The sequence below is a fragment of the Onychostoma macrolepis genome, chromosome 12, assembly GCF_012432095.1.
Source record: "Onychostoma macrolepis isolate SWU-2019 chromosome 12, ASM1243209v1, whole genome shotgun sequence".
Taxonomy (NCBI): Eukaryota; Metazoa; Chordata; class Actinopteri; order Cypriniformes; family Cyprinidae; genus Onychostoma; species Onychostoma macrolepis.
Genome location: NC_081166.1, coordinates 21,984,720 through 22,001,979, shown reverse-complemented (window position 1 = coordinate 22,001,979; position 17,260 = coordinate 21,984,720). Strand labels below are relative to the sequence as shown.

At 36.9% G+C, this 17,260-nt stretch overlaps 1 protein-coding gene across 7 annotated transcripts in view; it reads right to left on the bottom strand.

Annotated features, from left to right (window-relative positions):
* ccser2b (coiled-coil serine-rich protein 2b) overlaps nucleotides 1-17,260 on the bottom strand; it is a 78,653-nt gene that overhangs the window by 36,593 nt on the left and 24,800 nt on the right. For all 7 annotated transcript variants that reach the window (XM_058794189.1, XM_058794191.1, XM_058794192.1 and 4 more), the window contains exons 4-6: nucleotides 7,652-7,751; nucleotides 4,189-4,300; nucleotides 2,983-3,127 (exon numbers count right to left, since the gene is read on the bottom strand). In XM_058794189.1, the coding sequence (XP_058650172.1) occupies nucleotides 2,983-3,127; nucleotides 4,189-4,300; nucleotides 7,652-7,751 (357 nt within the window). The remainder of the gene's footprint in view (nucleotides 1-2,982; nucleotides 3,128-4,188; nucleotides 4,301-7,651; nucleotides 7,752-17,260) is intronic.

The window sequence follows — 17,260 nt, the reverse complement described above, 5'->3', positions numbered from 1 at the left end:
AACTCCACCAATCAGTGTAAATGCCCTTTAGATAGCACGCTGGACTATGAAGCAATTAGCGCACATGCTCTGGCATACCGTGTTGCCTGTATTATTTGTCAGCCCCATTACCCCAAGATCTTCACACCAATTATTTCCTTTCTTCTCTCAACTATCTACTCATTTTAAGTCAACATGAAACCATAAGGTCAAAAAATATATACATATGTGTATGCATATACATATAGTTTTTTTGTTGTTTTTTTTACCAATAAAAAGAGATGTGAATTGTCCATTATTACTCTGTTTAATTGTAATGCATCTCGAGATGTATTTTAAAAAGTTCTTTAATAAGAGAAATTAAGAAATTAGCTGTATGACAAATATTGTATGTGTATCTGTATGTGAAAATATTATCAGGTCTGTCCTGTTCTTTTTCACACACTGGACTGGTGTATTTTTATCCAACAATCAAACAAAAACTAATGTACGTATGGGGGGAAAAATCTGATTTAAGATTTTTTAAAAGACTCTCAGAGAATTGAGAAGAGTCTAATGGTGTTGACAGAAATATTCTGGAACAAAATCTAGTCCCCATGATGAAAAGCAATGGACAAAGAGAAGCATTTTTTCTTACTTATGTGTGATCTCTCCATACTCCAATAACATCTTAGCCTTCAAAGCCTTCAAAGTCTTTAGACTGATTAAAGGAGTTGTAACACTCCTCTAAGGAGCTCTAGAACATGTCCTACCTATCAGAAATGATCTACAATCAGCTCTAAACAGAGACCGCTTGAGCTCACGTAGCTCAGAACAGGCTCAGAGTTAAAGCCATAGCTTTGTGGGCAGTGCTCCGACATAAAGTATAGCACTGATATGCCTCAGATGAATCAAGTTCAAGTCCCCAGCTTGAGATCCTTTCCCTCTCTTCTCTCCATTGTCTTCGTTGTCTTCTATCCGTTGTCACTTTTAAAAACAATAGACCAGGCTCTGAGTAAAATAGTTACTAAAATTGTAAACGTTAAATGCAGAGCAACAGAATGGAAAAGAACTCAGGGACACATCATCTTAAAAAAAAATGCTGTATTCATGGAGCAATAGACTGAATAAACACAGTCAGACCTACATCTGCATTTATACATAGACCAACAATTACAACATATTTGGAATTCCAAATTTTAGAGTGCTGACATTTCAAAAGTTACTAGTTGCTAGACATACTAGTTCACCTCACTAAATGACTAGTCTGTTGTTGGACAGAAATTTTTCAGAAAAGCTGGTCCAAGAATGCAGGTCTTCCCTTAGAGCTTCCCAGTATAAGGCATTTAAAAAATCAATTTGTCCATTCTCCAAACTGCTTATCCACTTTACACTGTGTTTACTTTGGGACGTGAGTGGTGCAACACAACGCGAATGATCAGTAGAACCGTACTAAACAGTGATTCTGTCTGCACTGGATGTGGTGCAGTGTGACACAACAAATCCCTGACAGTAAACTGACGCCCTGTTATTCTATTTCTTTAACTGTAAGTGAGTGCACTACTTTTGACATGAAGGACAAATGAATTTACAACGGTCAGTTACTTTGTCGCATCCAGTGTATTCACAGTGTTAGGGTCGTGGGGGGTTGGAGCCTACAGCTGGACGATTTTTGCTATTCATTAGATGCTATTTACACTAAGAAGAAATAGCATATTTCCTTAGCAATAGATGCTAAGGGCAAATAGAAATGCAGTATTATTAGAGATATTCTATTTACAGTAAATTAAGTGCAAATAACGATAGATTCTATTTAACCTAGTTAAAGTTAACAGCATTTTCTTTGGAATAAGTGTAAATAGTAGATGTTGTTTACATTCGGTGTAAAAATGGCAAATATTTGCACCTCATTATTGTAGTACATTATAAAACAGTATGCAGTTATAATACATTGAGTATAAATTTATTGTATTTCTGCGCCATTGACCAACTAAAACCTGGTCTAAAGTCAGTGGCGCAATATTTTTTAGTTATTTAAAGAGCGTGTTAGTAATATGCGCCAATAGGCGGGTCCACAACACATGTACACTCTGCTTATTACATACACAGGGATGCGCAGCAGCACACAAACATGCCAAATATTAAAAATTAAAGGATTACAATGTAAAAGATTATTATTATTGCGTAGGCTACATAAATATAAAAAATGCCTACGTCATCATAATGGATAGTCATTACATGTATCAGAATTAGGCTACTTCGCACACAAACAGAACTGTTTCCTCTTTGGAGATGCGTTCAGTCTTAGCTCGTGCAAATTCCGCCGTGTAAATAGCGAATGGGAGTGGGAGATGAGACTCTGATTGGTCTATTGCAGGTTATGCCCCAAACACACCCATTACTCAATAAGAGAATAAGGACAACCCTTTCAGACCATGCGCCGAGCACGCAGACCGTTTTTCCCATCATTAAACTAGCAAAAGTGGATTCGGACACACCCTAAGTGCACCTGCACCATGCACTTTAGACTATGCACTTAGATCGTTAAAATAGGGCCCCTAACGTTTCACAGATTTAGGAGCTAGTTTTAGTGCTAAAATGCTTTGTGAAATACCCTTGGAGCAAAGATTTTGGAATCGTAAATTTCATATTTCATATTAAATTTGGAATCACTTTCAGAATGATTTTTTATCCAGCTGATGAACGATAAAAACATTGACACCCAATCGGAATCAATCCTGCTCAAGAATTCAAAGCGGCAGACGAGTGTGCGCTTATAAACAGATAGCATCCACTGGTGTGGACGCTAATATAGTTCTTTATAGTTATCGTTCTTAATGTGAACGGGCCTTTACACTTAAGTAGACAAAAGGTTATTTGCACTATAGTGTTTTCTTAGAAAAAACAATTAGTTAAAGTGCAGTGTAATGAACAAACAAAATTTCCAGGTGCTTTCATGAGAACCAGATTGATAAACTTGTGAGCATCCCAGGCTATATATTCAAAAATGTGTTTGTATCTGACCTGAAGCAGTGTCTTCAGTTGAAGCAGCTGTTCTTTGACAGAAGAGCAGTCTTGAGTCATGAGTTTCAACTCAACCAATGTCACCTGGTCTGACCTCTCCAGCCCCGGTTCTTTGCGGCCGTCAAACGACTGGAAAATGACACTTCTGTGTGTCAGACAAAAAGAAAGTGATCACAGAACATGTGCTAGGTCATCCAGAGGCCTCAACCTGCAAACAGGCCAACATGCTGAGTTTTCCAATGACAGCCATGAAATCCAGATTCCTTCTGAGTCTGGAAATACAGTATAGGGCAAGCAGGGGCTCTGCCAAGAATGTGGCTTTGAGGATTTGAGAATGAAGCGATAGAGGCAAAGGACAGTTGTGTTCAGTGAAGTGAAGTTTAAAGTTCTCACGTGCAGTGACTTTTCAGTGTCTTTGATTATTCATGTTCAGATTTAATGCAACATGTGAATTTAGACATGCAGCAAAGAGAAAATGTTGCCTTTTTAATCATATAAAACAGACACTGATGCACTTGTGGAGACTAAAGGCTGAAAACTCGAACTGTAAATGACAAAATTTCAGAACAAAGACAGTTGAAAACTGCATTCAAAACGCGGGTATTCAATATAAAAAAATATTTGCTTATCTTTTTTAGGTTACTTTTAGCCTCCGATGGGCTTAACGCCAGCCCACTCACAGTCTGTTCTAGGCTCACAGGAAAAATATGACTTTAGGTGACAATTCTGCAAAATTACATTACATTGATTCTTGCTGATGATTATGCTATGTGGTGCAAATGTCAAAATGTATTAGTCATGCACTATTTTAAATGTGATGACGTCATAACATAAGAGATGCAAAAATAAGTCTTTATTAATCAATAAAATGTCTGTGTAAAGATGATTTGTGTGAAAAGGAATAAAAGTTGTAAGTGTTTTACTACCACTAGTGTTCATTTCAACTGGAAACTGCAGTGAATTTTTTTTTTCTTCTGGCCTTAAACACTCAGTCTCTTCCAGGCTAAGTAGATTTTGCACCAAAAAAAAAGGTGTAAAATCGACCAGATTTTATGCTGAAAGCCATTAGTCCAGATCTTTACTACTAAGTGTAGTACTAACCTGAAAATTATGACAATGTAGTTGCTTGCTCTTACACACTGATGAGCACTGACACAATTTACAACAATGTCACTAAACATCAAAATGCATAAATAAAAGGGTCACCTGTTTTCACGGCAGAACTGATCACGCCTGCCCCAGAGCTGCTGTCGTCTCCTCCTCTGAATTGGCCAGCCATCTTTTTCAGAGCATTCATAAGGTGATGTCCCATCAGTGTCTACAACAGATAAGTACAGTACATCAGAAAGTAGTTTTGTGAGTGCTTTTGTTGGTGACTTCCAGAACATTTGCCATTCTAGAGTTTTGTGAGTTTGCTTACTGGCCCAAGTCAAACTCCTCTCTCTATGATATTTAGGTCTCTAGATATGGCTCCATAGTATTTTTTCCATACAATGGAAGTTAATGTGGACCATTAACTGTTTGGTCATCCATATTCTTTGAAATATCTTTTATGTTCAACAGAAGAAAGAAATTCAAGGAGATTTGGAATAGTGTTGTCACGGTACCAAAATTTCAGTATTCGGTACCGATACCAGTGAAAATCCACGGTTCTCAGTACCACATACTAATTAAAAAACACACTATTTTTAATAATAAACTCAAACAATAATAAAATGGACAAAAATCAATGGCATTCTTTATACTTATTTAAATTGTGTTTCAAGTTTTTCCGCAAGTAATAAAAGTATGAAAAACAGTACAGTAAAGTTTCACCCAAATTTAATTTGTCTTTTAATTAATGAAATTTAAACACATTTAATTTTTTTGGTAAATAAAGGGGATTTACTATTAAAATTAAAATATGGAAGAAATATATTGTGTGATTATTTCTTTAAAGATAAATATTATCAACAGTATTTCAACAGTAGTAATAGTATCACATACATTCTACTAAATAATAGTAATATATTTCTGGCACAATGTCTTTAAGTTGAACATTTATTTTGACGGGTTGCCATGAATACCTTAAAATTTCTGGTTTTACTCAAATGAAAATGGTAAAATGCTCGTGAAGTGACTCTCAGAGCAGTTCTGTAGATGTTGTTTATGCATTTATGTCCTCATTGAGACAGCAGATGCTGAAATCACCGTGATTGTCACGTGTGCTTCAGTGTGTGTAGTAACAAAAATCTCTGCCATTCATTCATTCACACAGAGACTCCAGAATATGCAGGATTCATATCTGAATCGACTTTTGCGGCTTAATATTTACAGATACTAGTCCATGTCGCGATTTGATTTAAGTGTAACGACCTACTTTTGATTAATTCATCCAAACTTTGACAAATTCCGTGCAAAACTGTAAATTCCGTTTTTATAACTGGATTTTGAGATTCCGTCCGCGTTTTCTGCATCGCGGAAATCATAGGGCCGTACGCATCAAGAACCGGGTTGACCGGGTACTCAGTACCACCGGTACTTAAAAAAACCTGGTACCGTGACGTTTTCATTTTTTTAGTACCGACTTGGTACCGAAGTACCGGTCTTTTAACAACACTAGAATAGAGGTCGACCAATTAATCGGTTTAGCCGATTAATTGGCACCGATAGTTGATTGCCGGAACTATCGGCTAAAATCCATGCCGTTTTCCGGGTATGCGTCAGTTGCTCAAGCTGCTGAAAAGTGTAAGCAGAAATCACCAACACCTCGTATCGTTTATTTTGACATGTGAGGCTATGCGCTGCACAGAGCGGAAACTTTAGTTGCGTATTTAAATGCAGCCTACAGAAAATCCTGCCTCGCCACAGAGAGCCATTCACATAGTTTTCCATTAAATTACATTATATTTGTCCCAAATCATTGTTAATGTTCATAATGACTTCAGATTGCACTTTCTCTTTCAGTTTGCTTTGTTTTTTTTAAATGCCAAACTTCAAACTCATATATGCCACTTTGTTCTTCCTTGAAATAAACTTTTGAGTCCGGTGTGTGATATAGTACTCATACACGCACTTTTGCTTTTGTCCGGTATTCGACCGCCATATATTTTTTTTTATTATTATTTTTTTTTATTAGATAATCATGAAGTGTTCTAAAATAGAAGCAAATAAAGTGTGAGAGAATACATATATCCATATAGATGTAATTTGAATGCTATGGCTTTTGTGTAGATGTAGATGGCATGACTGCTGAAATGAAATGGTAACACTTTACAATAAGAGTCCATTTATAACATTAAAATTAATGAAAGTATTGTTCCTTGTTAGAGTATTAATTTCAACATTTACTATTACTAATCAATTTTTACATTTGAAAGCGTCTTCTGTTAACATTAGTTAATAAACTATGAACTTTACAAACTTTAATGATCGATATAATAATTAATATTCATATCTTTTAATCATTTACAAAGTATGGTTCAGTACGTTTTTTTTTTTGTTTTGTTTTTTTTAATAGAAAAGCACTATTTAAGTTTTCATTCAGTATCCATTTTAAAAACTATCAGGTGATTAATCGGTATCGTCCAGTGTGGTCCAACCTAGTTATCGGTATCGGTAAAATCCACTATCGGTTGACCTCTAGTTTGGAACAACTTAAGGGTGAGTAAATGATGACCGAATTTTCATTTCTGGCTGAACTATACCTTTAAAGGAGAAATAAGAGCAGATCCACAAGTGAATTTACACTCCTACACAGACAGAACTACTGCCAGCTCTGTATTCAGTGTTCAGATACTGCCCTAGTAAAACCTCAAAGCTCATAATTCCACTCAAAACACAAGACAATGACATCTAACTCTCTCTCACGTAAAGATATTTACATTTACATTTATGCATTTAGCAGATGCTTTTATCCAAAGCGACTTACATTGCATTCAAGTTACAGTTTTTACATTTGATCAGGTCTTGCTTTCCCTGGGAATCGAACCCACGATCTTGGCGTTGCTAGCGCCATGCTCTACTATTTGAGCTACAGGAAAGCCTACAGTGATGGCATGCAGTGGTGCACTGTACATCTGGAGTAAATCTGCATGAAAGTTTGTTTAGCCAGTATTGAGTCAGTTTCCGTATATTTACATGTACTTAATTTAACAATATAAAAGCTTGCATACGGTGGGGTATCAGTAGTATATAAATTCAGCAAAATTCTTTATAGAAATACTTGTAAATATTTTTCATAACTGTTCAATGAACCATAAACAATTATTGTTCATGCAGCTGTGGAACAGTCCTAAAGACAAAAACTGTTTACAGGCCATAGGCAATGAAGGTCACATTTGTAATAACTTAGGACCTTTCTGCTGACTCTAAAAAAACGCAACAAAAAAGATGCTCAGGGTTTCTGCTCACCTGTGTGAACAAGCCATAGGCCTTTTGCAGGGAAACATAAATAGTGAATATGTGACCAGAGCAATAAACTGCCATATCCGTAATGAAAGATGTCTAAGACAGTGCTACAGGAAGACAGGAAGGACAGCTGATTGTCCTTGCACACATGTAACCTTGTGTCCCCCCAGATGTGATCAAGAATTTGCAAGTGGAAGAGTGGGGTAACACACCAACCCCCCCACCCCACCCCAAGTAGTTGAAAGTGAGAGGATGTTTCTTTTTTTTTTTAATCACTCACCGCTGTGTAAAGATGCATCTTCAGACAGGTCCAAATCCAACATGAGGTCATCTTCCTCCAGGTCACATGACTCCACATTCTCCAGGTTGTCGAGAATGTCCTTAAATATAATATGTGAAAAGAGAGTCACGCCATGATCTCTGCAAACTATCCTATACAACAACAGACCTCAGTCCAACAATTTCAAACAAGTTTTTGTAAAGAGGCAGGTTAAATTCTTTAAGATAAATGTCCTATATTTCAGAGAATTATTTATTTTCTACTTCAGACTTATGAAAAAAAAACATAAAATAAATCTATGATTACACTATTGAACCTACCCATACCATTAAACCTGTCCTTAACCTTAACCATATCCCACCACAATAGCAGCAAAAGTTGAAAACAATACAGTACAATGACAGCACAAAGTAGTTAAAGACACCTAATATAAACCTAAATAAATAAATAAAACGACTGTCACCTAAAACATCTAAATAAATAAATAAAATGACTGTCTTCTAGAAATCCAAATTAATCCAAAATTAATTTGGAATTGGCAACTGAAAATGTATAAAGTTTATAAAATCATCTGAACTGTTAAAATGGTCAAATGGCATTGATTGGTTTTCTCCATACACAATGAATGTAAGTTCACTATTCTGAAAACATTCATTTTGCTTAGTTAACAAGAACAAATGCATTTATGCATATGTGGCATTTTGCACTTCCTTCATCCCTAAATCATCCTTAAAACATAGAAACAATAACAACAACAACAAATCGCTTTCAGGAATAGGGGTGTAGAAGATGCCCTTTAGCCAAAAGGAGAAGAGCAAACAATTTAAAATATAAGGATGGCTAATTTCAGGATGGGAAAGCATTGGGTAGAGTAGACTTCTCTGAAGGAAGGAAGACAACTGATGCGTATTCAAGCAAGGAGCAGTTCTCATACATGATGGAAGTCACTCCCCTCTCCACAACTCATCTCTCTCAGAGAAGATTTAGTGCCAGCCGAGGACCTCCGTTAAATGACTTTTCCCCATGACCGGCTATCTACTCATGGTATGACAATAGAGGCGTACCCAGAAGGGAACAGGAGAAACGGTGCAAGATAAAAAGAGAGGTTTCTTGGAGTAGGCTGACTGTTTTTTATTTCATTGAAAAATTATGACAACACTAAGTTTCTGAAAAATGTGAAAATTTTTCTTCCACACCGCACAACAGAAAGGCTGAAAGCTCACATTTTACTCTTCTGTATTTTTTGGCCATACCACCCATAAGACATTACCACTATCAATATTGGATATTTTTAACTTATGCAGATTCCTTACCTTTCCATCCACTCCTTTCTCTGAACTCATATCACCCAACTGCAAATTTTGTAACTCCCCCACCGATCTGAGATGGGATGGCGGTTTGATTTAAATTTTTAAAGAATGTTTTCAGTGTCAAACTATTCAAAGAACTACATATAATTTCAATTGCAATTGGACTCTGATATTCCGCTAGTTATTTCTGTGGTCTACAGGCCTCCAAAGCCACACAAAGACTTTCTGACCGATTCAAACTTCACAAGAACTCAGAACTCAAACTTCTTGGGGGGAATCATTCACAATTTTGATAGATTTTGCCACTTGCCAAAGTTAACATTAATGAGTGAGAGAAATCAGCAAATGTGAATCATTGGTGTGTTTTTGGGTGCGTGTCAATCAGCACAGTCAAGGCACTGATCAGGGAGTTGGCCATTTTAAGGGCTGCCTCAATTGCAAAATTCTTCCAGTGCACTGATCAGGGAATCAGCCATTTTAAGGGCTGTCTCAATTGCAAAATTCAACACATCTAGTTAATGATTATAATAATATTCTGGCTGAAATATTGTGTTTAAAGAGCATTAAAAATAATACAAAATATGTAAGAGTAAAAATATAGGTCCTGCCTGTTGTTGATAAATACCAGTGGTGACATTCTACAACATTGCACATTGACATTGTACATAGTCATGTCACCAGAAATAGAGTAATCACTATCCCAATGTGTAGTGAGCCAGGGTCCTTACCAGTGACCCAGACTTGTATAGCTAGGAAGCTGATTGAGAAGCATCCTTTGGCTCTTTTACCCAAAACCTTAAGTTGGTTGATAATTAAATAGCTTGATTATCCTCCCTAAATGATAAATAACACCTACATCCTACTAAAGCTACATTTGAAATCAGTCACATGTTCACTGCTTTACTATTTCCATGAATTGTGCATTATATAGGTTTCTCAAACGAGGATTTGTGAACCCCTTGGGGTTCATGAGGGAACTGCAGGGGGTTTGTAAAGCCCCGTTTCCACCGTAGGAACTTTCCCCAGGAACTAGGGTACTTGGTGTGTTTCCTTTCCACCGCAGGAACCAGGATCTAAATAAAGTTCCAGGTACAAATTTGCCCCTCAGAAAGTCCCTACTTGCGAGGTAGTACTTTTTCAAAGGTCCGGAACTTTCTGGGGTGGGACTTGGGCGCTGAACACACTGATTGGCTGAGTTCATGCAGCATTTTATTTTAACCACCATATATTCGCAATGGGTAAATCTAACATGTAATCTTTGGTCTTTATTCTATTAATCGATTAATATGTTAAAATGAAAAAGAAAAGAGGCCATGCTGTTTGATATAATATTTCGTTTCATTGTAATGTAACTTACGTTCCCTGAACTACATTTCCGAGGCTATTAATATATTTAAATGAAAACGAAAAGAGGCAGTGATGTTTGATATCATATTTAATCTTATTGTAAATAGAGTGAGGAAAATTGCAGTAAACAAGGCAAGCTGACTGATGTTATCAAGTACGCTGCTGTTCCATTTGCAGAATTACCGGACTTGTGTCCTCCTGTCCCTGGGAGTTCACACTCCCGAGTCGAACTTGCAAAGTCCGAACTACCAAGGACGCAAGTCCGAAATTTGCGTATATATTGAGAAACGTGCGCACACCTACGTCACCAGACTATTTGCCTAATCTTCTCGGTACTTTAGACCAAGATGGAAACACAGACACCAACAGGTCTGGGGTAGGGGATTCGGATCAAAAACATTTTTTGTTATGCAGGTTGAAAGTCTCTTCACACCCTGATAGCAATCACTAAGTTAAGTAGTCTAAATGAATTTATGTCATCTGTGAAAGGTGTAGGACCATAAAATGTTCATCCATCATATCCTTCGGTCCGAGGGCTACAATAGGCTGTTCTACCTACCTGTTAGCGTATGTATTCGCATAACTCTGTGCACCCTGTTTGTGCAGACATGATACGCCATCTGCCTGTGCCATTACAATATTGCAGACCGAGAAAGAATGGAAGGTGTTATTATTGTAATATAATGTGCTTTGTACTGTAATGTTTTCTAACTGGCGAATGAGACAGGAGTTAATATTGTAGTGTTGCATTCAACCCTCCACCAATGCCATCTCTCATTGTGTCGCTGGTTAGCCTCTAGTAGTCTGCGTGTACATTTTCATGTGTTTTGGAGGACAGTGATTTGCAGGGATAGTGGGATCTTATGCTTTCAAATCTAGCTTGCTATTGCTAGCCTCTCGGAAATCGCCTATAGGGCTGTAAGTCAAAAAAAAAATTGAAAACATGATTTGGCTTAGTGCAATTATCAAACTGAAAAAGACTGCGATTGCTGCATGTTTCAGAGTGAAGACATTTCTTATGAGATGAAATGTTTATCATATCACAATCACCATACAACAAAATAATCTTAATAGGGTATATTTTTAGAACATTTGTCACCTATGTTGTAAATAGAAACAAATCAAAGTACAAACCCTATTCCAAAAAAGTTGGGACACTGTACAAATTGTGAATAAAAACAGAATGCAATGATGTGGAAGTTTCAAATTTCAATATTTTATTCAGAATACAACATAGATGACATATCAAATCTTTAAACTGAGAAAATGTGTAATTTTAAGGGAAAAATAAGTTGATTTTAAATTTCATGGCATCAACACATCTCAAAAAAGTTGGGACAAGGCCATGTTTACCACTGTGTGGCATCCCCTCTTCTTTTTATAACAGTCTGCAAACGTCTGGGGACTGAGGAGACAAGTTGCTCAAGTTTAGGAATAGGAATGTGGTCCCATTCTTGTCTAATACAGGCTTCTAGTTGCTCAACTGTCTTAGGTCTTCTTTGTCGCATCTTCCTCTTTATGATGCGCCAAATGTTTTCTATGGGTGAAAGATCTGGACTGCAGGCTGGCCATTTCAGTACCCGGATCCTTCTTCTACGCAGCCATGATGTTGTAATTGATGCAGTATGTGGTCTGGCATTGTCATGTTGGAAAATGCAAGGTCTTCCCTGAAAGAGACGACGTCTGGATGGGAGCATATGTTGTTCTAGAACTTGGATATACCTTTCAGCATTGATGGAAATCCAAAATGAGCCAATATTTGGCATGACAATTCAAAATGTCTCACTTTCAACATTTGATATGTTATCTATATTCTATTGTGAATAAAATATAAGTTTATGAGATTTGTAAATTATTGCATTCCTTTTTTATTTGTACAGTGTCCCAACTTTTTTGGAATCGGGTTTGTAAAATAAATACTAAAAAAATTAGGTTACACTTTATTTTAAGGTGTCCTTGTTACAGTGTAATTATACATTTAAGTACAGAGTAATATTAATTATCTAGATGTACTTAGGTTAGGATTAGGGTTTGGTTTAGGGTTACTTCATGTAATTATGCATAATTTATTGTTATTATAATAGTAAGTACATGTAACGTGTGTAACAAGGACACCTTAAAATAAAGTGTTACCAAATATTTCATGTGAAAATGGGTTCAACTAACAAAAAAATTCAGAAACCCCTGATATAGGGGATAGGGAGCAATTCAGAAAGAATAAATATGCTTTCCATTGTGGTGAATGAATTCGCTTAAATGTAATAATCACACCTGCAGTCGTGCGCAATGGCTCTATATCGGCATGTGACCTCGTGCCGCAGGTAATCAAAGCCGTGCTGAGCCACATCACACTCCTACTCATGTGATATTGCTAAGCGTTATGAAGCAGGTCAAACAGTTCGACAGCCTCGACAAACAGCACTGACGAGAAGAAGAGATGATAACGGTGCCATGCACCAACATAAAATCTTTATAGAAGAATTCTTTATAGACTACACATCCTAACCACTACCAAAAATGTATTACACAAATGTTATAGTTTTATATTAAATCTAATAGGGGCAATCTATTTGACTAGTATGATACATTAATGTTTTTTGTTTGTCCTGTAACATTTTCCAAATGGAAGAGTGAAGAGTTTATGGTTCATCTCAGTAGTAAACTCATTTCAGTCTGTGTGCAAAAAATGATGCCCATGCAGCCATTACACACTCTTGCTCAAGTGATATCGTTTTATCAATCAGTGATGCCAGTCCCTTTAATTTTTCATTTCTGCTGTAAGAAACATGGCCTCAACAGTAACAACTAACTAGTCTAGATACATATCACAGACTATTGACTGAGCCAAGGTTTTATGATTTATCCATGAAAAGATGAAGTGGCAGAGGCAGATATAGTTTCAAACAAGGTCGAGCAAGTGCTTGCCTAACTTATCAATAAGAACAGATGCAAGAAAATAAAATCTGACCTTGACAGTAGAAACTAAATAACAATGTATTTGGGAAAGATCATTATTTACAGTCTCTCTTTTCTCTAGCTCTCAGAGGAGCCTCTTTTCCCTCTGCCCAAGACAGAGGAACCACTGATGAATGAGCTTTACTGTCTGCTCCATTTTTGGCCTTTCTCTCCCATCAGACAGTAATTTGCCATTTCATGGTGCTTTTTTTCATTAAGACAACAAAAGGCCATTTCTCATACAGCTTCCAAGCCTTCACACAAAGGAGCTACAGCCTTTCAGACATGGCCCAGATGTGACCAGCTCTATTCAAACATACATACAATTACCTTGCTCACTGCTTACACCAAGGAAGCTTGCTTTTCAGGACTTACTTTTTGATAAATAAATCATATATTTACATGTCTCACCAACAAGCAAGATGTGAAATACTGTATGGTTTAAACTCAAAATAATTTGATTACATTGTTTCCAGTTTGTTCATTTAATTTGAATTTGCACATTCATTTCTCTTTAAAAAAAAAAAAAAAAAAACCTTTCCATTTTATTTTTATAATTCAAGTCTTTCTTAAAATACTTCAAGAAAGCAATGTGTTTAAAAAAAACATATTAGTTCACTGTTGAATCTACATTAGTACCAAGAATTGTAAAATTGTCTATCAATTTTAACATTTTTGTATTGTAATGATCGCAATTTAAGATGATAGCTTTGTTTTGGAAGATTGTTTCTAACTGAAACAATCTTCCTATTGGCATCGTTTCTTTAGTGAACTGCTGGATGTCACTCCAAGAGTTTTCACAAAAGGCCATTATGGGACATTTAAGGGTTACATGAAAAACATCTCCTAAACCTTGATGTTGGATTTCTTGACATTGGTGTGAAACAAAACAGAAAATATTACACAGCTGCCAGATCCCACAGAGGGGGGGGATGGGGGGGGGGGATGGTATTTTTAGTAACAGATTTTAGGAGCAGAGGGAGTAGAAGAGAAAGTCACTAATCAATATTTCAGAGGGGCTCTTGTGTCAGTGGCGTGTGACCATCTGAACACACTGTATTGAAATTCTGTAGCACTCTAGGTAATAGTTATAGGGAAGGAGATAAAAAAAAATGAGGGGGTGTTAAAAAAAAAAAAAGTTGACGATGTATGTTGTATTTAGTTCATCTACTTGTTTGTTTGTTTTTTCGAATTTTGCAGCAGACAAACAGTACGAAAACAGAACCTCAACTAAATAGAGCCTTCATTGTGACAAAGTCTATTGGTCTACAATTATAAGGGATTGATATGACAACAAAAATGTCTCGATTAAAGCATTAGTTCATCTGAAAATAAAAAAAAGGAACATGTAGCTTTTTATTTTTTTTTTAATTTGGAAGATTTTTACTTTTTGCACTTGTCCATGCAAATACTAATAATAGGTACTAACACTTCATGCTTTAAAAATAACAACAACAAAAAAGCACAATGAAAGTATTATTAAAGTAGTCTATACATCTCAAATAAATTTAAATAAGGGATAATGTACATCAGCAAGTCATTATTGCAAAGACTTGTTGAATAAGGTCTTGTGTCACCCTGAATGTTATACTGAAACCAATATAATTCTGCTTTTGTGTGTGTGTGTGTTCGTTCCTGTTGTCCCATATATATACAGGAACGAACACACACACACACACACACACACATACATATATAGTCATGGCCAAAAATATCGGCACCCTTAATTCTTTTGATCTTTTATTTAAAAAATTCACAAAAATCTAACATTTAATTTGGATAATAAGAATTTAAAATGGGGGAAATATCATGAAATAAATGTATTTCACAATTATTGGCACCCCTAGAAAATCTTATGAGTAAAATATCTCTGAAGTACAGTGGGGCAAAAAAGTATTTAGTCAGCCACCAATTGTGCAAGTTCTCCCACTTAAAAAGATGAGAGAGGCCTGTAATTTTCATCATAGGTATACCTCAACTATGAGAGACAAAATGAGAAAAAAGAATCCAGAAAATCACATTGTAGGATTTTTAAAGAATTAATTGGTAAATTCCTCGGTAAAATAAGTATTTGGTCACCTACAAACAAGCAAGATTTCTGGCTCTCACAGACCTGTAACAACTTCTTTAAGAGGCTCCTCTGTCCTCCACTCGTTACCTGTATTAATGGCATCTGTTTGAACTCGTTATCAGTATAAAAGACACCTGTCCACAACCTCAAACAGTCCAGCTCCAAACTCCACCATGGCCAAGACCAAAGAGCTGTCAAAGGACACCAGAAACAAAATTGTAGACCTGCACCAGGCTGGGAAGACTGAATCTGCAATAGGTAAGCAGCTTGGTGTGAAGAAATCAACTGTGGGAGCAATTATTAGAAAATGGAAGACATACAAGACCACTGATAATCTCCCTCGATCTGGGGCTCCACGCAAGATCTCACCCCAAAATCCCAGCAACCACACGGGGGGACCTAGTGAATGACCTGCAGAGAGCTGGGACCAAAGTAACAAAGGCTACCATCAGTAACACACTGCGCCGCCAGGGACTCAAATCCTGCAGTGCCAGACGTGTCCCCGTGCTTAAGCCAGTACATGTCCGGCCCGTGTGAAGTTTGCTAGAGAGCATTTGGATGATCCAGAAGAGGATTGGGAGAATGTCATACGGTCAGATGAAACCAAAATAAATTTTGGTAAAAACTCAAAGAATGCTGAGTTGCATCCAAAGAACACCATACCTACTGTGAAGCATGGGGGTGGAAAAATCATGCTTTGGGGCTGTTTTTCTGCAAAGGGACCAGGACGACTGATCCGTGTAAACGAAAGAATGAATGGGGCCATGTATCGGGAGATTTTGAGTGAAAACCTCCTTCCATCAGCAAGGGCATTGAAGATGAAACGTGGCTGGGTCTTTCAGCATGACAATGATCCCAAACACACCGCCTGGCAACGAAGGAGTGGCTTCAGAAGAAGCATTTCAAGGTCCTGGAGTGGCCTAGCCAGTCTCCAGATCTCAACCCCATTGAAAATCTTTGGAGGAAGTTGAAAGTCCGTGTTGCCCAGCGACAGCTCCAAAACATTACTGCTCTAGAGGAGATCTGCATGGAGGAATGGGCCAAAATACCAGCAACAGTGTGTGAAAACCTTGTGAAGACTTACAGAAAACGTTTGACCTCTGTCATTGCCAACAAAGGGTATATAACAAAGTATTGAGATGAAATTTTGTTATTGACCAAATACTTATATTCCACCATAATTTGCAAATAAATTCTTTAAAAATCTTACAATGTGATTTTCTGGATTTATTTTTCTCATTTTGTCTCTCATAGTTGAGGTATACCTATGATGAAAATTACAGGCCTCTCTCATCTTTTTAAGTGGGAGAACTTGCACAATTGGTGGCTGACTAAATACTTTTTTGCCCCACTGTATATTCTCATTCATATTCACAATTTTGAGCACTCCAGGGTGATTATGAACATGAAATTATCCAGCCATGGTTTCCTGTTTCACAGAAATATAAATAGGAGGGAAAACAAAGCCCAAATCCCCTTAATCATCCATCACAAAGAGAAAAACCAAAGAATATATTTCTGATGTGCAGCAAAAGATAATTGAGCTTCACAAATTAGTGAAGTGGCTTTAAGAAAAGAGCTAGAGCAGTGAAAATTCCCATTTCCACCATCAGGGCAATAATTAAGAATTTCCAATCAACATTAAATGTTATGAAACTGCCTGGAAGAGGACTTGTGTCTATATCGTCCTAATGCACGGTGAGAAGGAGAGTTTGAGTGGCCAAAGGCTATTCAAGGACCACAGCTGGAGAATTGCAGAAAATAGTTGAGTCTCGGAGTCAGAAAACCTTTAAAAAAAAATTAAAAAAAAAGTGTCAAACAGCACCTACATCACCACATGTTGTTTGGGAGGGTTACAAGAAAAATTATCCTAGCTCATCCAACAACAAACTCCAGCATATTCAGTTATCAGACACGACTGGAACT